Source organism: Diabrotica virgifera, chromosome 2 (assembly GCF_917563875.1).
Source record: "Diabrotica virgifera virgifera chromosome 2, PGI_DIABVI_V3a".
Taxonomy (NCBI): domain Eukaryota; kingdom Metazoa; phylum Arthropoda; class Insecta; order Coleoptera; family Chrysomelidae; genus Diabrotica; species Diabrotica virgifera.
In genome coordinates this window covers 62,406,172-62,433,945 of record NC_065444.1, presented here as the reverse complement: position 1 = coordinate 62,433,945, position 27,774 = coordinate 62,406,172, and the positions used below count along the sequence as shown (strand labels likewise).

The window sequence follows — 27,774 nt, the reverse complement described above, 5'->3', positions numbered from 1 at the left end:
AATAATATAAAAACCATATAAAATTTTGTGTTTTTTCTCGTTGTATATAATTGTGTTTAAAGATAACACGTCATACTTATTTATCTGTATATCATAAAAACAGAACAAATAAGATTTAGATTTGGGCCATGAACTGAAAAAAATATTAAAATATTTTTTTTGTCGAGCAGTGCAATTTGACTTGCGCCAGCGGATGTATATAAAATTTAAGTAATATATGTTCATAATAAGTTATTAGATAGTACGGATAATACCTATATCTTGAAAATAAACAACCTTCGTTACAATAAACAGCTTTTTGTTTACAAGATAACAATTCAGTTGCCTCATATGAATAGTTCACAGTTTTTTTGCTTCGGTTAATTGGACACACACCTGCCTTTCAAAAATGATTTCCGATGTATGGATCAAGGGGAATTGTGTTACTCAAATATTAACAAAACAAAAATTTGAGAAATACGGGCATCTACTAAAATGGAAAAAGAACGAAAGCATTCTCGAGTTTGGTGCAGCAGATGGAAATACTTCAGTTAACTCAGTATTACCAGTATTACCAAAGGATTACAAAGAATATGTTCTAACGGATATATCACCTAATATGGTAGAACATATGAAGAAAAATCTAAATATACCCAGAAGTAAGATCATGCAACACGATATTGGTACCATAAGACTTCAAGACGATCTCAAAAATAGGTTTGACCACATTTTTGGTATATTTGTGATGCACATGGTACCAGATCCCAGGTAAGAATGTTTTTTTTTATTTTTTAAGACCGACCAGAAAATGTCCACTTTCTGGATATTTTTTGTCCAGAAAATACCGTTTTGCCGGACAAGACCGGAAAGTGAACATTAGGGACCGGCAAAAGCTGTTACCGGTCCCTATATTTTATTTTCCTATCGCTACTTTTTTTTTGGCTTAGACTGTCATAGACGTCATACTGCCAGACACATAAGGAATACAAGTTATCAAGTTATACAAAACAGGTTTATAACAAAGATAACAACTAAAAGGTATTAAGTAACACTAAGCTTAACAGCTAAAACAACTAACTACCAAAGGTATTAATTAAAAATGTTTAAGGGAATTATAATGATAATTTGCTGTCTTTTATAGTAGATTATACCACGAGTCAATAATGGTGGCTATTATTCCCGAGGAATATTTACGAACCGAGCCGCGTTAGCGGCGAGGGAGTAACATTCCGAGGGAATGAGAGCCATTATTGCGAGTAGTATACTCTACTTTATCTACGACAAATTAATTGATTTAAGATTTTTAATGAACAACTTCATTTGTTAAAAACATTAAAATTAGTAATAGTACAATTAATAAACTGAATTGGTTGAGAATCATCATTAACTTTAGTAGAGTTTTTAATACAAATATTTACATAAGGTATTAAGGTAGATGCTGTTGCTGTAGCTAGTTCTACAATTTCTGGTGGTGTACAATTAAAAGATTCTTCATTTTCGTCCATCTCAACACAAACTGTCAAATATACTATTCGTTTGACAGTGACACTTTTTGAGGTTGTTGTTTCCGTGGTGAATTTTGTGATTGTTGTGCCAGATAGTCCTGTCGTCAGTAGGGGTACAACGGCCTTCTTAATTCAGATGGACTTACTCAAGTTTTCTTTATGTATTTTGACCCGTAGAACACGAATTTTTTGGGTAACAGTCGATCCGGATGTCGATAAGATTGTTATAAACAAAGAACTTGAGGAATCACATAACAGCGATTTTTCGCAAAACAAAACATGTTTTTGTATTCTTTCGGTCATTCTAAGCAAAAAATTATTTTACAAGTTTTTTGGTAGGATGCATAGTTTTCGGCATAAACGGGGTTGAACTTTCAAAAAGTCGAAAAATTGCAATTTTTGAACCCGAATAACTTTTGATTGAAAAATAAAATAGCAATTACGCTTACCGCATTTGAAAGTTCAAGTAAAATTCTATCGGTTTTGATTATTTTCATTGCTAGAAATTAATTTTTTTATTGTTAAACACAGCTATCAACACATAGTGATTGAATGATGTTTTCAATGCATTTCTAATTTGAAATCGAACGAGTAGGCGCGCATACAGAATTTCTACGTACATTACGTCCATTAAAACGCATGCATTGGGCCCGGGAAACACTATGTGTTTATACCTTTATTTAACAAATAAAAACTTATTTTTTAGCAATGCAAACAATCAAAACCGATAGAACTTGACTTGATCTTTCAAATGCAGTAATAAGAATTGCTATTTTATTTTTTAATCAAAAGTTATTCCGGTTCAAAAATTGCACTTTTTCGATTTTTTGAAAGTTTAACCGCGTTTATCTCGAAAACTACGCGTCCTACGAAAAAACTTGTAAGACCATTTTTTGCTGAGAATCACCCAAAAAACACAAAAAAATATTTTGTTTTGCGAAAAATCGCTGCTATGTAATTCCTCAAGTTCTTTGTTTATAACAATCTTATCGACATCCGGATTAACTGTTACCCAAAAAAATCGTGTTCTACGGGTCAAAATACATAAAAAAAACTTGGGTAAGTCCATCTGAATTAAGGAGGCCGTTGTACCCCCCTGGCGACAGGACTAAGAGGGATTAATAGCTATTAATCCCGCATTATTAATCCCTAAGGGATTATTATATGGCATTATATTGCAAACACCACAAGTATAATACATATATTATGTATCAGTCGTAGATAAAAAAGTTAATTAAAGAGTTGTATACATCTACAGAACCAAGTGATAATAAATATAGTATATTCCAAGGAGTTGCTACTTTACATGTTAATAAATTATTTATTAATTTAGATGACTAAATTGTATTTTTAGAACAACCAAAAAATATATGATCTAAATCACTTTCCTCTTCACAATGCTCTTCACATTTATCATTATCCAAAACCTGTATTTTAAATAAATGCTTTGGATAACATGTGTGCCCGAATCGTACCCTAATAATAGAAGTTATGTACTTTCTAGAAGCTCTACAAAACTTGTACCAAGGAAATTTGGGAATATCGGGCTGAATTAACGAGTATCTATTTTGATTCACAAAAGAGTATTCCTTCCACTGGTAGCTCCACTCCCGATGCAGTGTTGACTTGAAAGAGATTATACTATCAGTCAGTGTTATTTTATGTAGAATACTGGTATCGGATGAAACGCTTTCTTTGGCTAAAAGTCGACATACTCATTATGTTCAAATCCTGCGTGTGCTTTAATCCAGATAAAATGTACATTGATTCCTTTGGTTAAAAGATTTTGTTTAATATGTTTAATTTTATAAATGTATGGGCAGTCTTGGATGTTTGGGGGTCCATATTTACTAAGAGATTTCAATACTGCTAAGGAGTCAGACAAAATTATAATATGGGCGAAATCAAATTCAGCTACATATAGTAAATCTTCATATATTGCAATAGCCTCTGCTGTATAAATTGAAGTCTCCGGTTTCAGTTTGAATTTCTTTTCTATATGTCCCGATGGTATAAAAAAGGCGCATCCAGTTCCATCTGCAGATTTAGACGCATCTGTATATAGAGCTATTGACTCATTGTAATTGTTCGTTATGGATAAAAGAATATTTTTATTTAAATATATGTTTTCACTATAATTTGGTACAATAATATCTGTAGGAGAAAAGAAAGAAGAGTACGCGTAGTTTTTGAATAAGTCGTTCGTTTTATCTATATTTTTTAAGAGTACTATATTTTGATTATAAGCTTCACACAGTAAGGGAGATTTCTTTGTTTGCCAATATTTATTGGTTAGATCATGGCAACTCAAAGTCACTATTTTTTGGTATAGAAGTGGGTTAAGTAAGTATACTTTCATTAAATATTTTTTAGACAAAAAACTTCGTCTTAGATTTAAAGGAGGTTCCAAGGCTTCCAAATATAAAGCTTGTACTGGAGTGGATCTCATAGCTCCTAGACATACTCGTAAGGCTGAATTCTGTAAAACGTTGATTTTGTTTAGTAGTGCATTAATTGCTGATCCATACAAAACACTACCGTAATCGAAAATAGATCGTATGTAAGTTTTATAAAATAATAAACTTACTTCAACATCCGATCCCCACCAAGTTCTATTAATTGATTTAAGAAAGGTTATTCCCTTATTACACCTGTTTAACATGTCGTCAATATGTAACTTCCAGGTCAATTTTTGGTCGAGTATCATTCCAAGATATTTAATTTTATTTTTAAAAGAAAATTTATGCCCACCTAAGGTGATTGTGCTAATATTAGGAAAGTTATGTCTGGTAAATAAACAAACTTGTGATTTACTGCATGATAATTCAAAGCCATTTTCAATAAACCATTTTTTATGGAGACCATAGACACTATTCAAGTTTTCAATGGATTGCTGATATTTCTTGTGTTCTGTGTACAAACAGAAATCGTCAGCATATTGTACAATATTAAATGCAATATTGTTAATAGTGATGTTGTGTAGATCTGCTGTGTAAATGTTAAATAAAATAGGGCTCAAAACGGAGCCCTGAGGTAATCCTTTATTATTAAGTCTAGGGCCTATAAGAGTATGATTATTTTTTAAATAAATTATTCTATTTTTATTCAGGTTTACAATGTTAGAAGCAAACTGTGATGAAATATTAAAAAATGTAATCATTTTTTCTTGGAGAATTGAAAGAGAGACCGAGTCATAAGCACCTTCGATGTCTAAAAATAAAGCGGGCACATAACTGTTCCTGGAAAAACTGTTCTGAATGACTACAACAAGAGTTGTTAAGGAATCTAAAGTTCCATGGAAACAATGGTTTCCCCTCTTCTACTGTAGATAAGGTCATTAGAAGATCAATACTCAAAAAGAGACTAAACCAAGCTTTTAACACAGAGAACGAACCCAACACTACAGCTATTTATAGATCCTTATCCGACTTAAGGCCAATTTCAGAAAAAGTATCAAGATTACTTTGTAATAAAGTCAGTAACCTTAACATATCTTTCAAAACGAAAAATAACATCAAATCCATCTTCAGCCACACCAAAGATAAAATCGACAAACTAAATATGGTATTTACAAACTGTCTTGTGGGGATTGTAACATGACTTATGTGGGCAGGACTATGAGGACCCTATCTCAGAGGATCAAAGAACATCTCAACAATCCAGAAAAATCAAATTTTGGTTATCATGTTAAATTTAGCAACCATTCCTTCTCTCCTTCCGAAAACAGTACAATTTTACATAACATCCCAATCAAAAACTATAGGCAAATGAACCTTTTAGAAGATCTAGAGATAACTAAAGAAATGAAACTTAATCCTGATTTTTGCTTGAATACACAAATCAATCTTAATTACAACTATAAACCTTTGTTCAGACTCTTGTGGGAGACTCTGGAGGAAGAAGTTTGACCTCATGCAATCAAAAAATAATAATTTTTTAAATTTTTTAAAATTTTTTAATTCTTTACTAAAGCATCATTTAAAACAATATTTGTAATAAATCATTTGGCAGCTTATTCTTTAAAAATCACATTTCACAAAATTCATTGTTAATTTATTTCCCATCTTCCTAAAAAACTTTACCATCAAGTTTCTTTACATCATGTATTAATTTTCAAAAACGATTCGAGTTTGGTTTGTGGAGGATAACTTGTCAATTGGTTTATCCTAGACCTTAAGTCTCTTTTCAATATGTATTTCATTATTTTTTAAAAAACCAGATTTATGTAACTACAGACTTTGTTGAAAAGTTGTTCAATCCAATTGCTAAAACATGTCATATGTCAACTGTCACTTTATATGAGAAAATGTGAAGACACCTTAACGAGCACACCCTGTCTACATCGACTGTCATTAAAAATCCTCCATGCGAGGCGACCATTCTGCTATCTGACACCGCAGTATTCAAATGGTAAGGTTTTTTTGACCTTACCATAATCTAATATTCGTTTTATATATAATGTAATTTTCGTGTGAAAGTCCTTTATGCTCGTTCTTGATGTTTAACTTTTCTGGATACAAAAATAACCAACAGCATATTGAACAATTTTTTAAACAGACAGACAAGGTTTTTTCCAACCAATAAAAAACTACATAAGAAACAGAAGTATTTCATATCATAAATGGAACCCATCTCTCTTCATAGTGGTATTTTGACCTTTTTGACGTAAGTTAAACTTTGAATTCTAAGAACAATTATTCATTAGAGATCTTTTATTGTAGCATAGCTCCGAAGATGGCTTTATAAGCCGAAAGCGCTCAGCTAAGAATTATTAATTTTACACACTTAAAAAGTACACTTCTCCCCCCTTTTACCTGTTAACGGCAATTTGCCGGTAGTATTGGTCAAATCAAACAGCATTTGCGCGTCCATTTTGGATGTTTAGACCGCGCTATGGTGGGTTCTTTTTTTTGCCGGGTGTTCTGGCGGAACTGCCACTGACCCGATGTCGCTTCACACGCATCGCACAGTTGTTCTCTCTTGGTTCAAAGGCTTACGACCCTATATATCCAATCAGAAAAAAGCTCCCAAAGATTTTTCAAATTCAAACCAATCGGGGAATTCATTCAAGACGCATTTAACGAATTAACAAGTTGACAAACCTTATGTTTAAGCAGGAAACCCATTATGAACGCCCGGCACCTCACAGCCCGGCACGGCACAGGACAGTCCAAATTCATTTGTATAGTTTTAAATGCAACGTAACCCATTATGAGCGGCCAGCTCGGCCCGGTACAGTCCAGCACGCAAACGGAACGGCCAAAATTCTCCGAGGAGAATAAAATCCGTTGAAGTCGAACGGCCTGAACGGCCAGTCGGCGCCAGTGCGTCATAATTGTTGGTAGTAAGCAGATATATTTTTAAGCAGGTTGGTAGTAAGCAGATTTTTTAATTGAAAGCGTTATTCGTTTTGAAATATGGAAATATTAAATTTGGTTTGAGACATTCGAAAATATTTGGGAAATTTTGGATCATCTTTATGAGGGAAAAGATGATGAAAATCGCCATATTCTCTTCTTTTTTTAATATTTCGTGAACCCAAAACCGATGTTTCCGTAGTAATTTTGCATTTTCGTCTGTTTCAATCTCAGCACAAATTTCACTTACTATTATAACCTCTTCTTTTGACGATGTCTCCATGGCAAATGATCATTTTTCCGGTGCCGTCCGTGCCGGCAGTTCCAAATGGGTTTTTGGACGTGCCGGCCTGTGCTGTGCCGGCCTGTGCTGTGCCGTGCCGGGCTATGCCGTGCCGGGCGTTCACAATGGGTTTCCTGCTTTACAGAAACACTTTCAACAGATTCTAAGAAAATCAAACCAAATGGAACGCAGATGTTGTTTCTAAACTGAAGGGAAAGCATTATGCAGGGTAAGGCAACCGAAAATCTCAACTATATTTAATAAACTCATAAAAAAAGTTTAATTAAATTGTATTGTTCATAAGATGGTTTTAAATCAAATCTTGTAGCATTACGACATATATCACACAAGTTTCTTTAAATGCTACAGTATAGAGAAATGGTGGGAATGAAAAAGACTGACTTACAATGTTTTACATAGGATAAGGGTAGAGTTGTTTATTAAATTGGGTTAGAACATGTAAAGTAGTAGACGTACCACAACACCTTATTTCGCTTATAACTGAACTATACGAACACACTACTGGATCAGTTAAAGTGCTTGACACACTTTAAAACAAATTTTATCCAGAACGGGGTGTCAGACAAGGATGTATACTAACATATATAGGGAGCATATTATGAGAAGAGCACTTGAATGATTGGAAAAGGGCATCTCAATAAATGGTCATAAAATAAACAGCCTACGTTTCGCAGATGGCATATCCCTTCTGGCAAATAGTCAAGCAGAGCTGATTGATCTTGTACGACTAGTCGAAAACGAAAGTCAAATATTTGGTCTGCAGTTAAATAACTGCAGTTGTTAAAGTTATGTGTGAGTTAAACATATCAAAGAAAAAGATCATGATAATGGATATACTGCATAAAAATCATCCACACATAACTACAATTGACCGGTTTGAGGTTGTGAGCTCACACTTATATCTGGGATCATTGATCACAAACACAGGATTGCTACAGGAAGAAATAAAACATAGATGTGATCTAGCAAAAGTGGCGACAGCAAAAATGACCACAATATGGAAGGACTGTCAAATTTCAAGAGCGTTAAAGGTGAATCTTGGACCCTGAGTGTCCCTGAGACAATCGGAAAAAAGAAAGATAGACGCCACTGAAATTTTCTGTTGAAGACGAATGCTACGAATTCCTTGGACCGACCGTAGGACAAATGATTGAATTTTAAGAGAGCTTAAAGTTAGCTAGAGACTCTGAAGTAAAGTACATATTCAACAATTAAAATATTTGGGACATGTTAAGGGAGCAAACACAGAAAACATGGAACGACTTATTATACAAGGAAAGGTGGAAGGCCGAAGATCACGAGGAAGATCCCCAACAAGATGGATCGATCAAATTACAAGAATATGCAAAAGACCTATGCATGAGTTAAAAGAAATGACCAGAGACAAAGATATTTGGAGACGGACAATACACGACATCAAGTCGACTACTACACTCCCTCTGGGGGATCAGGATTAAAGAGAGAGATGCAAAGTAGTCTCTGTTTAGGATTTGGCGTTCTCTTCAAGTTATGTGGAATTTGATGTGTTGTAAAAAGCAATAATTCCCAAAACTACCACTGGGGTGGTGTATGTCGTGTGCCCGTGTGGAGGTAAAGCGCATGTTAATGAAATGGCTATTTAGATGTTGCGTCAGACCAGAAAGAGACTGACTGAATATTTGATGTTCGTTGTGTAGTGATTGTTTGTAGTAAACCTGCGGTGAGAGTGACTTCGTTTACTATTTACTATTGTTCCTACAGCCATTTATACGTTTATATAGATTAGAGAACTAGTGTATTGGCATGTTCAAATTATTCATTAGTTTTAAAAATAAGTTAAAAGTTAAATATCTTTAATACATAATGTAACGTATACATCTACTTTCATTACTGTGTGAATTGTGTTCCTTGAGTTGACTTCATCAGATTACCACCGAGCCATATATTCTTAGGTGTTATATAATTGTATATACAGTGTTGGAATACAATGAATTGTAAACCAGGTTGCTTTAGCTTCCTCCGTGGTAGATTATTAGTTTATGCTCTGGAACTTAGGCTCTTCTAGCAATATTTCTGCAAATTGGTTGAGTTGCTTTCTGTTGTGTTTCGTTATATTTATCATTTTCCAAGTTTATTTTGAGTCGAGGGACAATACCCAACAGATCAGATGTATCATCATAAAGGCAAAAAGTGCATTCTTGACTATGTTCAAGAGTCATGACCTCATCCTAGAAACAAAAATAAGGCTCCTTAAATGTTACGTGTACCCAGTGCTTCTATACGGAGTAGAAACGTGGACATTGAAGGCAAAAATTCTATAGAAACTTCAGGCTCTTGAGCTATGGTTGTACGGAAGGATCCTGAAGATACCATGGACAGACAAAGTCACCAATGAAGAAGTGCTACGGAGGATGAACACAACCGTAGATTTAGTCAACATCGTGAAGGGCCGTAAGCTGCAGTACTTGGGACATAAAATGAGAAAACAAGGCAGATACGAGCTCCTCGAATGCATTTTGCAAGGTAAAATTGAAGGGAAAAGGGCCCCAGGAAGAAGAAGGATATCCTGGCGTGCTAACCTGAGAGCATGGTATAGAAAGACCTCAACACAACTATTCCGTATAGCAACCAACAAAATCATCATAGCCAGAATAATCGCATAAGTTCGGAACGGACAGGCACCCTAAGAAGAAATTTTACGTTTTCTAACTTGACTGCGTCGTACTGATAAAGACCAATTCATATCTATGACTGCCTTTCTTTTATTCTTATGTGAATCTATTTTATTGCAAGCTACGCCGATGTCATTTTACTTTATTTTACTATTTCGAAAAATTTTCCTGTTAATTTTGTCACTATGTATCAAATGGTATAGTAAATCAATTTGCCATATTTCTAACATATATGCGTATCTAATTTATATTCTCATTTTAGGCAAGGTTTTATTAACATCAAGGCAATGCTCAAGCCAGGCGGTCAAGCATTTGTATCAATCTTGGAACGCACACCCATGGATCACGCTTTTGATGCTTTGCTGAAATATCCTAAATGGTCAAGATACGGACACATGCTGTCCCCTCATTACTACAGCGACAATATAGAAGAAGCGTATAAAAAAGATATCGAGGCTGCAGAGTTCGAATCCTATTCCTTTCATGTCCAAAAGGACTATCCGATCTGGTTTGAAAGCGAGGATAGTAGAAGAGGTAAGAATATATTTAACACGGTAGTAAATGGCGCCCTCTATGGGTGTTGGAGGGACGCCGGTGTTCAACATTCCTCCATGGGGAGTTTGGAGTAGTTCCAATGTCTCTTTCCAGCGTTTTGCACTTGCAGTAAGTTCAATGTGTCGCTAAGCCTTCGATAGCTAAGTGGAGAACTTTTAATGAACCGTAAGATGCTGTAATTCTGGCCTGTTGAATTGTTAATGTAAATAAAACACTTTCTATTTTGCTATGACTGTAATGAAGTTGAAAAGGGCAAGAAATAGAATTTTACATGTGAACAATTGAGTTACAACTATCCGTGAAAGACGCCACCACACATAATTTTACACTTTATGTACCAGCTTTTTGCTAATTGCCGCGTGAAGAATACTCTTCGAACAAGCGTAATTAAAAAGTGCGTTCTTAAGAAGTGTCGATAGTTGACTGACTGTTGCACCCCGCTCTTGCATCCCGTTTGGGGGTGCTTTGGGTAAAAAGAAGGCGGAGAGTAACACTCTTGGAAGATTTCTTCAGGCACTGCGTAATGGAATTATTATTTATGGTTGTTACAGAGGCGGCGTGATATGAATATTATTTATGAAATAGAATTTATTTGGGTGGAGAATACAGTTCTCCAACATTCCCCCCGGCGTTAGAGCCTTGTGGTCTAACCTACTCTTCTTTACCTTGATTAGGGAGAACCGAAATTTTAGAGATTGCCCTTGTGAATTGACCATCGATGGTCTTCAACTTGACCACTCTGACTTTGCCATCTTGCCCGGGCATTGTATCAACTACCCGTGCTAAAGGCCATTTTAGAGGAGGTATATTATCCTCTCTCAGAAGAACTAAGTCATTGACTTTTACGTTTTCCCTTGGTCGGGACCATGTTGGAGAATTTTGTAACCGGTTCAAGTAATCAACAGACCACTTTTTCCAGAAACATGGATAGTTTATTTTCCGGAATTTTTTGTAAGTTTTGCTCAGGATGCGCTGACAGGCTGGAGCCAATTATAAAATGCCCAGGACTGAGAAAGGTGTAATCTGAAGGGTCGCTGGACATGGAACAGATAGGCCTTGAATTCATCACAGCTTCAATTTGAACCATGACAGTGTAAAACTGTTCGAAAGTGAAAGAAGAACAGCCTATTAGCCTACGCATATGATATTTTGCGCTTTTTACTGAAGCTTCCCAGAGCCCAGCCCAATGAGGAGATCTAGGGGGGATAAACTTCCATGAGGTTTGATTTTCAGAAAGGTATTCCATAATGGTTTGAGAATTAGACTTATTTTGAAAAAATTTGTATAAGTCATAGAGTTGGTTTCTTGCACCAGAAAAACATGTGGCATTGTCACTGTAAATGACGGTTGGGTTACTACGTCGGGAAATGAACCTCTTAAGTGTTAATAGAAAGGAAGAAGTTGTTAGATCAGAAACAACCTCAATGTGCACAGCTTTGGTCACCATGCACACGAAAATGGCTATGTATGCCTTGATTTTTGGCGCTTTTCGGAGTGAAGAAGATTTTAGAAAGGGTCCACCATAATCTACACCCACTTTTTGAAAGGGTCTTGTTGTAATGGACAACCTATCTTCAGGTAAATTACCTGAAGCTGCAGCCTTACTAGCTGTTGTGCAGGAGTGCACGAAAATCGGAAACATGTGGTGCAGTTGCGAATGATTCGTTTTGCTTCCTTTAGACCATTGAGAGGCCAGAATTTCAAACGAAGATTTGAGAGAACTGTTTGCGCACCAGCATGTCCCAATCTGAGATGTTCATTTTTGATAAGATTTACGATAGGATTATTGGATGGGAGCAGTATCGGATGTTTTTGCAAATAGTCTATGTCGGGACAGTTCGTAAGTCTGCCTCCAACTCTGAGGAAATTAGAAGGATCTAAAAATGGTTTTAGTGAAATGAAGTTTTTATTCGAAATAAATTTGTTATTTTTAAGCGCCGAAATTTCTTTTGAAAATGCATCACCCTGCATTTTCTTGATGATGAAATCCATTGCATAATTTAACTCCGCAACAGAAAGAGGTTCAGAAATTTTTTGTTTTTTACAATTAGAAATAAAACGATATACGTACGCTACTGTACGTTTTAAGCGTGAAATATTTGAGAAACGTGAGAAAATTTTTATCCAGAAATTTTCCACATTAGAATTTACCACGAGGCTTTTTTCTTTCCTCGGGCAGGTTTTCGAGAACTCTGTCATTTACTAGATTGGAAACATTGAAATTTTTATCTCGCAAGCATTTGGGACCTTGCCACCAGAAGTCGCTATTAAGAATTTCAGAACCAGACATTCCTCGAGAAAGAAGGTCTGCGGCATTTTGCGCAGACTTTATGTGAAGCCATGTAAAGTTTTGAGTCAACTCTTGGACAAGAGCTACCCGGTGAGCCACGAAAACCGACCACCGACTTGGATGACTTTTACACCACGACAGAGCTACTTGGGAGTCTGACCAGAGGCTGACTGAATGAAATTTTATAGATTGATTTTCAAAGATAGAAATTATTTTTGCAACAAGTTTTGAAAGAAGAACCATTGCGCACAGCTCAAGCCTAGGAAGTGTTACCGTCTTTAACGGAGTTATCCTTGATTTGGAAGAAACTAATGCACAGGAGATGGTCTCATCTGAATAGAAAGTTCTTAGGTATACGCATGCGCCATAAGCTGCCATGCTGCTGTCTGTAAATCCATGAAGCTCAACCTTCAGAATTATTTTTTCAGAAAAATAGAAACGAGGAATTTTTAATTGTTTTAATTGTGACAAGTCCTGTAGAAAGTTGTTCCAATCGTTTAGAATAGTTTTGTCCGAAATTTCTGTGTCCCGGTGAATTTTTTGCAGATAGAGTTTCTGCATAAGCATTTTGCCTTTAACAATAAACGGATTGATGAGTCCAAGAGGGTCGAAACATTGCGCTAACGCAGATAGGATTTTTCTTTTTGTTGCTGGTGGGCAGAAATTATTTTTGGGGACGGAAATTGTTATTTGATCTTCTGCAGGGTCCCATTTTAGGCCTAGAACCTTACTGGAAGTTGAATCGAAATTTAGGTCATATTCCTGAGTAGTATTTTTTGAATGTTCTGGGTTGATTTGTTGTAGGAATATGGATGAATTTGAATGGAATTTATGTAAAGTAAACCCATGGCGGTTTAGAACAGAATTTAATTGCTGAAGTATTTCGAGCAATTCTTCAATATTATTTGACCCACATAAACCATCATCTACGTAGAATTGGTTTTCGAGAAAATGCGAGGCCAATGGGAATTGAACTTTATTTTTATTTGAAATTTCTTGCAAGACTCTCGTCGCAAGAAACAAGGCGCTATTCGTCCCGTATGTGATAGTATTTAATTGAATACATTTTATAGATTCGTGGGTATCATCCCTCCACAGAATATTTTGTAGAAAGCGTTGATCTTTGTTGATCCACGTCTGTCGAAACATTTTTTGAATGTCACAGGAAAATATGAATTTGTATTGCCTGAAACGAACCAGAATGTCGAATAAATCGGGTTGAACCTGATACCCTTTTAATGAAATATCGTTCAGACTTTTTCCTGTAGAGCTTTTACAACTAGCGTCCATGACGACACGCAAAGTTGTACTTTTATTTTGTTCGTTGATGACACATAAATGTGGAATAAAATATTTTTTGTCCGAATTTTCATTTACGAACGAAAGAGGTACATATTCAGCATGCCCTAAAGAAATATATGTGTCAATGAAATTTTTGTACTCGAAAAATAATTTTTTATCTTTTTGGAATTTATTTTCGAGCGACAGAAAACGCCGTTTGGCTATAGAAAATGAATCACCCAGTAATTGGTGTTCTTGTGCACTTTTTAATGGAATATTTACTTCAAAGCGTCCATTTTCACGGATCTTTGTTGTAGTTTGAAATATTTGTTCGGCCAGCTCGTCAGCTTCCGACAGAATAGGTTTTTGAGAAAGTTCTTCCATGTTCCAGAATTTCGTGAGCAGCTCGTCCGTGCTACACGTAGAAAGTAGAGCAACATCTCCAGAAGCATTGTTTGCTACTGTAGGTGCCGTCAAGTGAGGAGCAATCACGCCGGCTATTAGGTACCCCAGATGAGAAGCCTGCAAAATTGGAAGCCTAGGGCTCAGAGGAATTATGTCAGGAAGAATTAAGTCGTAGTACAAATCAGCCCCAACCAAGATGTCTACCTGACTAGGTTTGTGATAGGAATCGTCGGCGAGAAAAACGTCCCTTGGAATTGGTAATTTTTTTGTAAGAATGCGGAACTGTGGAAGATTGCAAGTAATATTTTCTAAGATGGCATATGAAATTTTGAAAAACTTTTTATTATAGTTAGAATGCATTTTTTATGTTGACCATCTTTTTTGAAACCGAATTACTTTGGCCTATGCCAGAAATGTTTAGAGATATGTCATATGGCTTGTAGCCCAGCCTATCAGCGAGACACTGGGTACAAAAGCTATTTTGACTTCCCGTATCGAGTAACAATCGGGCCGTTAAAGGTTTCCCGTTTTTGTCGAAAATGGTTACTTTGGCCGTAGCTAGAAGTATGTTTAAATTTTTTACGGACAAAGCAGAAAAGGAATTTGTAAAAGGTTCTTGCCCTTGAAACGAAGGACCTTGAAAGTTTGAATTTGACGAATGTTCGCGTTCGTAATTGTTTGAATTTGTAGAAGTGGACGGACTTTCATTTTTATGGGTCGTAGAAAAAGTATTATGTTTACCCGAATTATTATTTGGTGCCAGAATGTGCAAAATTGTATTATGGCGCCTTTTACAAACGGTACATACATGTTTTGATGAACAATCTTTAGAATTATGCCTACCTAGGCAGTTTACGCAGAGACCTTTTGAATTCACGAATTTTATTTTGTCATCATGCTGAATGTTTTTGAAAAAGTGACATTTGTAAATTTTATGACCTTGCTTTTTGCAGAAAATGCAATAAAAGTCAGAAACTAAATTATTTGACGTATTATTTTTATCTGAATCCTCTGATGTGTTATTACTGGATGCATGATGTGAAACTTTTACGTTTTTGGCTTGCCTAGGATTTGTATTTTCCAGGCTTTCCAGAACAATGCACCTTTTTTCAAGAAATTTAAGAAAAACATCCAATTTTGGTACATCTGAATGATTTCGCTCAGTTTCAAAAAGTCTCCTTGTTGAAAAATCTAATTTGCTTTCTAGCAGGAAAACTAAAATTATATCAATGAGCTCTGCACTTGAAAATTGCAAATTTTTTAGCAATTGCATATTTTTTGTTACGGTAGTTAGAAAATTTCTGAGGGCTTGCGGTGAGCTGTTTCTCAGTGTAGGAATGTCTATAATTTCTGTTAAGTAAGAATTTATGATTGTGACATTCTGATAGCGGTTCTTTAGAATATCTAAAGCAATCGAAAAATTTTCATTTGTGACTTTCAAAGAGTCCACCAACTTAAGAGAATCACCCTGTAGGTAACTTTTCAAATAAAGAAACCTTTGGATGTCAGAAAGGGACTGATTTTGTATTATCAGTGTGTCAAAGAGCTCAAAAAAACTTTCGAAGTCCCCTTTTTGCCCGGAATATTTGCATATGCTTATTTCCGGGAGCTTTACGGCCACTTGCTTAGCGGCAGCGACGCTCCCTGTATTGGTAATATCCAATGCTCTAATCGAACTTTGTATTTTTGACAGAACCGCAAAATAATTTTCTTCAAATATGGCACGATCACATTTTTGAGAATCGTCCAGGAATTCAATTTCATCCTGTACGTTATTGTAGTCAGAGAACAGGTCTTGTAAGCGACCTTTTCTTGTTTTGAATGAGAAAACATCTTTTTCCGAGTCATGGTTTGCTTCTAGCCACGTTTGAATTCTATTAACAGAATCTAGAATGGAATGCTTTTTGTTTACTAATTTATTTAAACCTTTTTTGCTCATTGTAATAACTTTAATTTGTTTATTTTTGAATGAAATTATTATTTATTTTTGAATTTTAATAAGCATGCAATATTAAACCAAACATTCAACCCTGAATAGTTCTTTAAATATTGTTTAACTTTATTAGAGTATCATTTCGCAAGAGATCTTTGAAAATTAACTTTTTGAATTTACATATATAGAAAAGTTTATTTTGTACGTCACCCCTGGGCTCTTGGTACTTGAATGTGGGCTGCTTTTCCTGGAATCAGCTAGTCCTTGAACACCACTTCTTGAAGTAAACTATTATCACTGTTTTTGTTCACAGAATGTTTATTTGTCCGTAGAATAAATAACGCAATCACTTTGTCTCTTGGAATTATTGTCTATTCGACGAGAATATCCGAAAAACGCGACACTTTTAATGTCTTTTAGAAAGAGTTGGCATTAGCCAGAAATGTTTTTTTAACAAATAATAGAATTAGATAGAAACTTGAATTGAGTGTTTTTAGGCCAGAAAAGTTCGGTCGATGGATCAAATGTGGCTCTAAGGGCCAAATTCGGCTCTTAGAAACAAAATCCGGTCTCGGAGGAACAAAATGGAGGGACGCCGGTGTTCAACATTCCTCCATGGAGAGTTTGGAGTAGTTCCAATGTCTCTTTCCAGCGTTTTGCACTTGCAGTAAGTTCAATGTGTCGCTAAGCCTTCGATAGCTAAGTGGAGAACTTTTAATGAACCGTAAGATGCTGTAATTCTGGCCTGTTGAATTGTTAATGTAAATAAAACACTTTCTATTTTGCTATGACTGTAATGAAGTTGAAAAGGGCAAGAAATAGAATTTTACATGTGAACAATTGAGTTACAACTATCCGTGAAAGACGCCACCACACATAATTTTACACTTTATGTACCGGCTTTTTGCTAATTGCCGCGTGAAGAATACTCTTCGAACAAGCGTAATTAAAAAGTGCGTTCTTAAGAAGTGTCGATAGTTGACTGACTGTTGCACCCCGCTCTTGCATCCCGTTTGGGGGTGCTTTGGGTAAAAAGAAGGCGGAGAGTAACATTCTTGGAAGATTTCTTCAGGCACTGCGTAATGGAATTATTATTTATGGTTGTTACAGAGGCGGCGTGATATGAATATTATTTATGAAATAGAATTTATTTGGGTGGAGAATACAGTTCTCCAACAGGTGTGTCAAAAGATCACGAATTAACGGAATTTCCTAAAATTAAAAATGCTAAATAACCTAACTGGCCAGGTCACTATCTAATATGGTTAGCTGTGGATCCTGAAGTTCTGGGGAGCATAGCGTATGCGGATGATTTGCTGCTTATCATAGATGCTAATTCAAGAAGAGACCTAGAAATAAAATCAAATGGAGTACTTGAAAATATAAATGAATGGATGAAAAAAGCTAAACTAACTATATCAGAAACAAAAACAACATATAGCCTTATAAAAGGAAAACTTGAAAAAATCCAAGTATACAAATAAGGGGGAAAGCAATAAAAAGAACAAAAACAACTAGATATCTTGGTATCATTATCGATGAACCAAGTCTCTTTACAAACCATATAAATAGCGTCTGTGAGAAGGCAGCGAAAGTTATGCATTGCATTGCAAGCCTAGCACAAAAGGAGTATAGAATTCCGTTCCAGCATATGCACGTATACCTGAGTACGATACTTGCCTCAATTGTAGGGTACGGTGCAAGTGTATGGGCACACAGAGTAACAAATAATAAAAATCTTGAAAAACTAAATAAAGCACAAAGAGGTTTCCTTGTTAGAATGACAGGAGCCTTCAGTACTACAGCAACAACAGCTTTAACAGTCTTGACTGGTGTAATGACCATGCAATTGGAAGCACAAAAACGTGCATGTAGATATTGGCAAAGAAAAGAAAATTATGAAAAAATAATACAATTAATGGGAATGGAAATAAGAACAAAAAGAGAATTAGAAGAAATAGTATATAGAAAATGGCAAAACGAATGGAATAATTCCCCTAAAGTAAGACGTCTCTATCATTTTATTCCAAATTTAAGTAATATACCAAATTATTTTAACCAAAAGAAGGATTAATACATTTCCTTACAGGGCACGGTCCGTACCCTACATACCTGCATAGATTTAATTTAAAAGATGATGAATACTGTGAATGTGGAGAAATAGGCACACCAGAACACATATTATTTAATTGCGAAAGCCAAACAAATACACAAGAATTGCAAAGAATGAGAAGAGACCTTGTTGACATAAATATAGAAAACATAATACAAAATGAAGAATAATATAATACATTAAATAATTTAGCGGACATAATATCAAAGAAACAACTAGAATTGTATAATATCAGACGAAGAAGAAATCAAGTAAATATCCAACATATTTAAAATTGAATAAGAAATTATAAAATAAAAAATTAAAATCAAATATAAAAATATGGATTAAAATAAATAATTAACCTAACTACATAAATATTTATATAATAAAAAATAAAAAATAAAAAATTAATATTAAATAAAAAATAAAATAAAATAAATAAAAAATAAAAAATTCAATGAATATTTTCGGCTAAGGGTCTGAGGCTCACCGAAATACCATTGGGAATATTATACAAGTCAAATAGATCTACACTTACAATTATTTCTGACTATTTTTAGATTAATAGTGCTGGCATTTCTCATCTAAGAATAAGAACTGGAAGCACTATAAAAATTATTTTCACAAGGAAAAATAAAAATAAAAAAAATTAAAAATTATATTTTGTTTATTAAAATTGTTTAGAATTTTTTATTAAAATTGTTTATTAGAATTATTTATTACAATTATTTATAATTTATAATTTTCAGAATAAGTAATAGATATTAATTATTTAAATTAAATTAAAAAATTGTTCAAATACAAAATATGTATCAACTATTGTAATCCCATCAAGAAATGACCTGGATTAGTCTCAAGGGCCCAGGTCATTTGTATTTACTATAAATAAATAAATAAATAAATAAATAAATAAATAAATAAATATCTAATATGGTTACCTCGATGCTAAAAAAGACAAGAATCCTGTGCCAATCATTAGTAGGGCAAATCCATTTTCTTTGAAAAACATTTCCCCTTCTTACAACTTATCCAACGATATCAAGACCCTAATACAATTAAAGTCAATAATAAGTTATAAGGCGGACTATATAATTAACAAGTAAAGAACAAAATTAGAAATCAGAAAAAGCTGGGATTTCGATCCCGTATTTCTTAAGAGATGCCCACACTAATTCTATGGGATTGAGATTTGGATGATAATGTGATAAGGAGGCAGCCTTAACTATAAATGACCACTGTTAGGTACCCAGTATTCTGTCACTTTCAAACTATCTTAAATCTGGATTTATGGCTTTGTAGAATGCTGCATGTTAAAACTTTTAACATATTCACAAACAGGTAGATTGCGTTATTTAATTGCCAGTATTTAATTTCATTTTACGTTGAACGCATATTAAGACGAAATGAAGTAAAGAAACACAGACGTACTCACAATCTTTTAATTACTTCGACGACCGGTTTCGATCTCTACAATATACAGATCATCTTCAGGTCGGCGATACAAGTGATTAAATGCTACAATTAAAGAAAGCCAGAGTTAGAACAATGTCTGGTTGTATGAAAACTGATAGAAAGCCCAAAACTTCGAAAAGTATGTAAATGTTGATATTTCAGAACAGCAAACAAATACATACGTATGCATGCACATGAGCAAACAGTTACTCATAAGCACGCGCACGCACACAGTTGCTTGTGGTTTATGACTATTTGTTAAATTACATTAAACTTTAAAAATTTTAAAATTTTTTTTAAATTTTTTGAATTTTTGATCTACTTACATGCCGTTACAAGGGATGAGTTGTAAGTTCATCAATAACATATATTTCATATAACATATTTCATACAACCAGACATTGTTCTAACTCTGGCGTTTTTTAATTGTAGCATTTAATCACTTGTAATGCCGACCTGAAGATGATCTGTATATTGTAGAGATCGAAACTGGTCGTCGAACTGTGAGTACGTCTGTGTTTCTTTACTTCATTTAAAATGAACTCACATATGCAACCCATTCAACATTTGCATATTAAGATATTTTACACCTTGCACGTTGTGATAAGAAGCGTTGTCAATAACTAGTACACTATGGGAAGGGAAATTGAGAAGAGAGCAAATTTCGTTACTTTACCACGAGTCTATAGGTGGAGAAGCAGAGAACTGTCGTCAACGGTGGTGGACAATCAAGAGAGGTTTTAAGCCTTCGACAGCCAACACAATAGAGGTAGAAACTTATGTGTTTAGTTTACAAATGTCTCAGCAAATGTCTGCACTTGGGTAGGAATGAAACTAAGTACCAGAACCTTATGAGTTATTTAAAATTAAGGATGGTAATTATGGGTTTAAAACAGTAAAAAATATGTTATTTTTTTGCATGTGAAATATTTAACAAAGTATAACTCTCTTTTATTTTTTGATGAGGTAATTTTAATAAAAATAAGCTGAAAATGCGAGCATTATCATAACGAAAACTCTGTTTATTTACGTATTTTAATTCCTAATATGGAAAATTGCTATTATGAAAACTTGTTTAGAATTAATAATTATGTTTTAATGTGCAATTATATCACTCTAATTTAAATGTTATGAACTATAAAGGCACTTTACTCTTGATCAAAATTCATATTTTTTATATACCTCGTATAAAATTAATAAAATTTTATATATGATGGTTGCATCATAAATCTTAGACCATGAAGAGCTTTTATAAAGAATAACTTTTCTTCGTCAAATTAAAAATAAAAGAGATATAAATGAAAATGCTGTTGGTATCCATAATTTGAAAAAATCTTCAAATATTGTTTTCCATTAGAAGGATGTAATTGCACATATCAGATCATAATTTTTTATTCCAAACAATATTATTTCATGTATTAGGTTCGCTAATCTCAGACACAACTGGCTAGTGATTTTGGTCAATAATTTAGCCAATTTGGCAAAAAAAATAATTACTAAATAGTTAATACGTTGTAACGGTCCACCCGTTATAATATCATTTTTAGCGCTTTAATTATTTTTATAATTATTTTCTTTTGATCGCTTAATTAATTGCTTTAATTTTCTCGTAAAGGACCACTTCCGTGACGTCACACGTCGAAGTCTACGGAACACTTGTCGAATCGTTCCATGACATTTATTTAATTCATGTTCTGTGGTCTTTTGAGGTGCTCCTCTTGGAAGGAGAGAGGCATGTTCGTTAATTGACTTGTGGCTGTAAGTGAGGTTGGTACGTTGGTACCATGAAATGGCGGATGATTTCCATCTAGAGTTCTAGAGTCTGAATTATTTAACATCAAGTTTAATTAAAGTAAAAAGTTACCACCAAGGGTTGTCTGCAGTTATAGAGACATGTGTGTGACACAACTCCTTTTGGAGTCTGAATAGGAATTATTCGGTGATATTTATTTTTTATAATTTTTTGTTAGCCTTATAACTATATGTTAGCTTGTATAATATTTGAAATAGTAGTTTCATTGGTAAATTTTCTGAGTCAACCCATTAAGTGAAATATATAGATTATTTCGATTATTTAATATCCATTCAAGGAAAATTATATATTAATAGATTTTGGTTAGACATAACCAAACATATGCAATTCTCAATTAATATTGGAAATAATTATCATTTCTCTGTAGGTTTTAAATTTATTGAACATCCAATATTTTATAGATTCAATATATTTTTACAGATGTTCCCTCAGATAAATCTTATTCAAATTTCACATTCAATGTCATTATTTGTTCATATCTTTACACCCAAAATAGTTCAAGGTTACCTGAGATTAGTTTTTGTTCCATTTTTAATGGTCGGTTTTTCTATACTATTGCTTCTAAAAAGTTTTCCTCAATTATTTCTTCTTCTCTTTACTTTTGCTCACCGGTTTATATGAGAAATAAAACGAAGGATATGTTTTTAGCCATTTTGGAGAAACCACAACGTGAATTCGTAGCCCCTTTGACCACCTAGGGAAACCATTACAGCCATAGTCAAGTCACCATTGGGCTTAGTCACTTGGGAGCAATCGTATGGGAGGTTCCAGCTCCTGATTTCCTGTACACCTGGACCTACAGGAGGTACAGTTTTGCACCACAATGGTGCTCATTTTCCGGTATGCTGCAGCAACCTTTTCAGAAGTCAGTTGGGTTTGTTTGGGAACAATTAGTGTGATTAGAGTAACTATTGTGGTTTATGTTGCAGACATTTGGTTGATGTATTATGTTAATAAGTATTTTTTTTCAGATTTAGTTTGCATTCATTTGTTTTTATATACATAAAAGTTAAGTACGTTCCCAAACTCATGTATAAACCTGCGGTATTGTATGTTGAGCTCGGCATATTTGCCAAAAAGGTAGTAGGTTTTTTATATTTCATTGGTAATTTAGTTGATTTCATGTCATTATGTAAATTTAGGTTGTATTATTTGCTTGTTTCCCAAGTATTTCGTCGTTACTTTATTTCATTGCATTTGCTCGGTTAATTCGTCGTTTTGGTATTTATCTTAACTTCATTTCTATAACTTTTATTCATTGCTTTGCTTATTCATTATTGTATTTTCTCTTCGTCAGGCTTTTGCCTATTTATTTATATTAGTCATATTTTTCGGGGTTTAATTTAGTTGTACGTAGCAGGCGTACTATAACCATTTGGTAAAGAGGACTCATGTGAGTTGTACCCTATATGTAAGTAAGAGGTACTTATGTAATTTTGTAACAGGTAACATTATTGTTGTTATCTTCGATAGATATAACTTTTGTATAACTTTGTCATTTTAGAGTCACATGATATGCATTGTTTAACTCAGAGATTGTTAAAAATCTAGTAGTTAATTTTAATAAATGTTTATTTATTTTGTATATCATTTATTCTTATTCCCTTTATATTTACATTTACTTATATATTTAACATGTTTAGTATTTGACAGCAGTGTAAGAAACCTGGGAGAGTGATCAAAAATCATTTTCTTGGCGCCCATGATTTGTTAGTTTTATTTAATTGGTTCTTCTTTAGCACTTATTCATCTTTATACATTTTCAGTACATTATTCTTATCTTAGCATATTTCCTTTTCTAGTCATCATCCCTCTTTAGTTTGAGCTACTGTTCTTCGACAGGCATGCAAACAAGCCGTACCCATCCTTGAGTGTCAAGTTGTTCTCTTGCATCTCTTGCTAGCCAATTCTATTTAGTTTGCCTCTATCTCTTCCCACTTCTACGTTTATCCATTTTAATTCCTCTTTCCTCAACTTCATCATCTTACTCCATTTTTTATCCCTTTCTTTTCACTTCTACATCCTTCCACTTTCCTCCACTAGAACTACTGGAAAGTAGTATTTTTCCTACTGCGGCTTCTCAACGTAGAAGCCACTTCACTCTCTTCCTTACACCCCCTCTATTTTCATTTTTGTCCCACTAGTTATCTAAGTCTCTTTTTCCTTACTTCGGTTGAAGTATATCCCTCTCTTTACTTTCAGTCCAACAGAAGTTCTACTTCTTTTTGTTTCAAAGTACTAAATAATTAGTAATTTTGGAAAAATTCGCAAAAAACAAAAAATTACCTACTAAAATCACTAGCCAGTTGTGTCGCGTGTAGCGAACCGACTATAATAACAATTTTCATTTCATAACGAATGGAACAGTCCATTTATCATTAAAGGGGAGGGCGTATACTCGTATAAACCTTTTTAAAGCGGTTAATAAATTATTTCTTTTAAAATATACTCAAACTGTATTTTTGTACATCCTATTTATTTTATATAATACCTAATTAAAATCACTATCAAATGTCATTGATATTTTATTAATACTAAATTTAAAATTTAGTTTGACATTCACGAAGTGTCAAACTCGAATAATGTAAATAATCTATGCTTTGCTTAACAAATCGAGATTAAAAAACTAGCCTACTTAATAGCAACGATTTCAGCTGAGGTGTAGTGTGTCGGCAGAAAATAAATGGATTGTGAAGTCACATTTTAGAGTTTGAGGTCAATTATCTCGAAGACGGTTAGAGATATCGAAATGCAGTTTTCAGATTTGGATTCAGAAGAAAAAAACTACATAAGAACACATCGATAAATCTGATTTGAGTATTGCAGGAGCGGCAACGCAATAACACACACACTTTTGCGAATTTATAAACGAAAAGTTTTCGTTGAAAATACTAAAAGCTACAGGTATAAATTTCACAATAAAGTTTATTATTTGACCTAGCATTCTTAACACATCCGTTCTTTTGGATTTAAACCCTACATCGATTTTTAACATAACCCTTTCGATTGTGTGCTAAACGACACTGAATTTTTTATGAGTTCCTATTCGTCCACTTTCACATTTGGTATTTTAGAAATCTCTACATACAACGCAAAAAATATATTAACATCCAATCATGTTTACCTTAAGAAATACCTATTTTGATAGATTGAATGAATCAATAAAATATGTTATCAACAGATGATGCTGATGATCTGTTATCAACAGGGTGAAATTTTGAAATTACAAAGTATGGAAACCACTTATGGAATGAAATTGTTTGTGCTCTTATTTTAGACAATTATAAAAACGCTGCGACACGTCAACTTTTAAATTTAAATGTGCGCATTATAAATATGAATTTAAATGTACAGGGTAATTCACGCAAGTCTAGCATATTCCATCATCTTAATTTTTAATTGAACACCCTGTATATTTTTATGTTCTCAAAATCTCTTGCTTAAGAGCAAGAGATTTAGGCAAGAGATTTAGTTATGTTTATTCTGTTTAAACAATTAGCCTTCGTCTCTTGTGTATGTTTTCTCTTCTACATTGTTTATCACACTTTACATCGAAATTTACCCATATTTGAAAATTTACGAACGAAATCTGGAACAGTAATCAGTAATTTCAGTAAGTGTTCAGTACACCACTCGAAATGAACGACGCAAAACAAGTAATCTTCTTCTTCAAGTGGCATCTCAGCGACGGGAGTCGGCAATCATCGTAGTTATTCGGACTTTAGAAACGGCTGCTCTAAAAAGTTCATCCGTAACATGTACCCAACGTCTTCCTGTGCTTCTTTTTCCTTGGATCTTTCAATGTATAATAACTAGGAGCAAGTTGTATTTCTCACCACGTGCAATAGGGCAGACAATGAGGGTATTTGGCTCCGAATTCCATCCTACTATATCGATTTACCTGTTTTTTTCACAGTAAGTAGGGATTAGCTCAAGAAACAAAGTCTACCCCTATGCCGATGTGCGCTTTCATCTTGGGGTTGGTTTCCACACCTTCTCGGGGGTGGAAATTTTTTTCGGTTAAAATAGCCACGGAAGTGGCTAGAGAACCTAATTCTAAATAAAAACTGTTCTATAATTTTTTTTTTGAAAACTCAATACTTTTGAGTTATGCGTGGTTGAAAGTTGGCCATTTTCATCGAAAAATGACACTTTTGCGGACAGTTTTTTGAGGATACCTTAAAAGCTATGCATCTAACGAAAAAACTATATAAAATATTTTTGTAGCTTTAAAAAAAACAAAGAGATTCATTCCTGCATAAATCTTCTAGTTATAATAAAAAAAGAGATATCGTAGGTGAGAAGAGTTTGTTTCTTTGGTGCATGCTCAAATCGGTGTAATCAATTTGAAATAATAGAGAAACGGTCGATTTTAGGTGTATAATGATACTAATACCTTTTGTAATACTTGAAAAGACCTTTAAAATGAGTGATAGTAAATGTCGATTACATTCAAAAAAATGAGAAGTGTGTTTAACACCTCATCGTCGTTTTACCTCATTGCTCTTCATTGCTCAGTTTAAAGGTCTCTTCAAGCACTACAAAAGGTATTTATAGCATTATACACCTAAAATCGACCTTTTCTCTGTTATTTCAAGTTAAATACACCAATTTGAGCATGCACCTAAAAAACAATTTCTGTTCACCTACCATATACCTTTTTGTGTTATAAGTAGAAGATTTAGAAAAGAACGAATCTCTTTACTTTTTTTATAAGCTTCAAAAATGTTTTATATAGTTTTTTTTGTTAGATGCATCGTTTTTCAGGTATTCGCAAAAAACTGTTCGAAAAGGTGTTATGTTTCAATGAAAACGGCCAATTTTCAACCACGAATAACTCAAAATATATTGAGTTAAAAAAAATATAGAACAGCTTTTGTTTAGAATTAGGTGCTCTAGCCACTTCCGTGGTTATTTTAATTAAAAAATGTTCCACCCCCGAGGTGAGGTGGGAACCACCCCCAAGATAAAAGCACACATCGGCATAGAGTAATCTTTAAATCAGGGGATAAACAGAGACTATTCCCAAGATTTCATTAAAATCCATGCAGTAGGATATATTCCGGTAGGTGTGAGTTGACGGAATTAATTAAAAATAATAAAAATAAGTTAACGACGAACAGTAAAACATTTATTTATTTTGGTAACAAAAAGGTGTTGCTTAGTTAGATCTCGGAAAAGGGTCGGTCGATAGCGAGTAGTGCCTCGGTTGCACGCTGTGAATAGACTGTGTAGAAAAGCCACAACCTATTATATCGATGTTATGCCCTTCTACAATATGGCCCGGAGACGACAATAAATCACTCCGATCTGACGCATAAAAACAGACACACTTCTGCAGTTTTACAAACGAATGCATGTCCCAAAGTGAGTTGTTGACATATTGGTCTGATATGGTAATTAATTTATGGGGACTTCAGTTTGTTAAACTTACACTCCAAAAACATATGGTCAGGGGATGCATTCGTTTCGTAAAACCATGTCTTTTTTAGCGTCTGGTTTGTATATTAACGGTGACTTTATATGACCCATATTGTTTCGTTTTGAGAAAAAATATTAAAATTAAAATTAGCAAAAATAGTAATTAAAGCGTATCGCTATATTTAGAATTCGGAGGTACTATCCTATTCGTGCTCCCATTACTGGCGTAGGTATAATATATTCGAGATATTCCAATTTGGTTTTGATTGTATTTAAGACTTCCATTTCTTATTCACCTTTCTCAGAACCTAATTGTTTGTGACGTGTTCTGTCCATGATATTTTCAGAATTCTTCTGTACACCCACAGCTCGAATGATTCCAGTTTTTTCGTTGATGGTACATTTAAGGTCCAAGCTTTCCTTACATAAAAGAAAGTCGAGAAAACGTAGCACCTAGCCAACCTATCTCTTAGCTCTAACTTCAAATCTCTATCAAGTACTACACTATTTAAAAAAATATTATTTTCCAGGTCTACTTGCCGGAATTAATAACGTCCTACCAAGGATACCTGAAGAACTGAGAGAAGAATACTTAAAGGATTACCATAAGGAAATTGAAAGAGATGGTCATATTAAATTCATAGAAAGAAATGGAGAACAAATACCCTATGTAGATATGAAATTATTGGTTGCTATAATGAACAAAAAGGAATAATAATTTATTTTATTAAAA

The 27,774-nt window shown here is 34.0% G+C and overlaps 1 protein-coding gene across 1 annotated transcript; it reads left to right on the top strand.

Moving 5' to 3' along the window:
- Positions 1 to 159: 159 nt before the first annotated feature.
- Positions 160 to 27,774, top strand: LOC114326258 (juvenile hormone acid O-methyltransferase-like). Its single transcript, XM_028274569.2, has 3 exons — positions 160 to 747; positions 10,059 to 10,330; positions 27,572 to 27,774. Exons 1-3 carry the CDS (start codon positions 389 to 391, stop codon positions 27,754 to 27,756), a joined length of 816 nt encoding a protein of 271 aa, XP_028130370.1. The 5' UTR covers positions 160 to 388; the 3' UTR covers positions 27,757 to 27,774.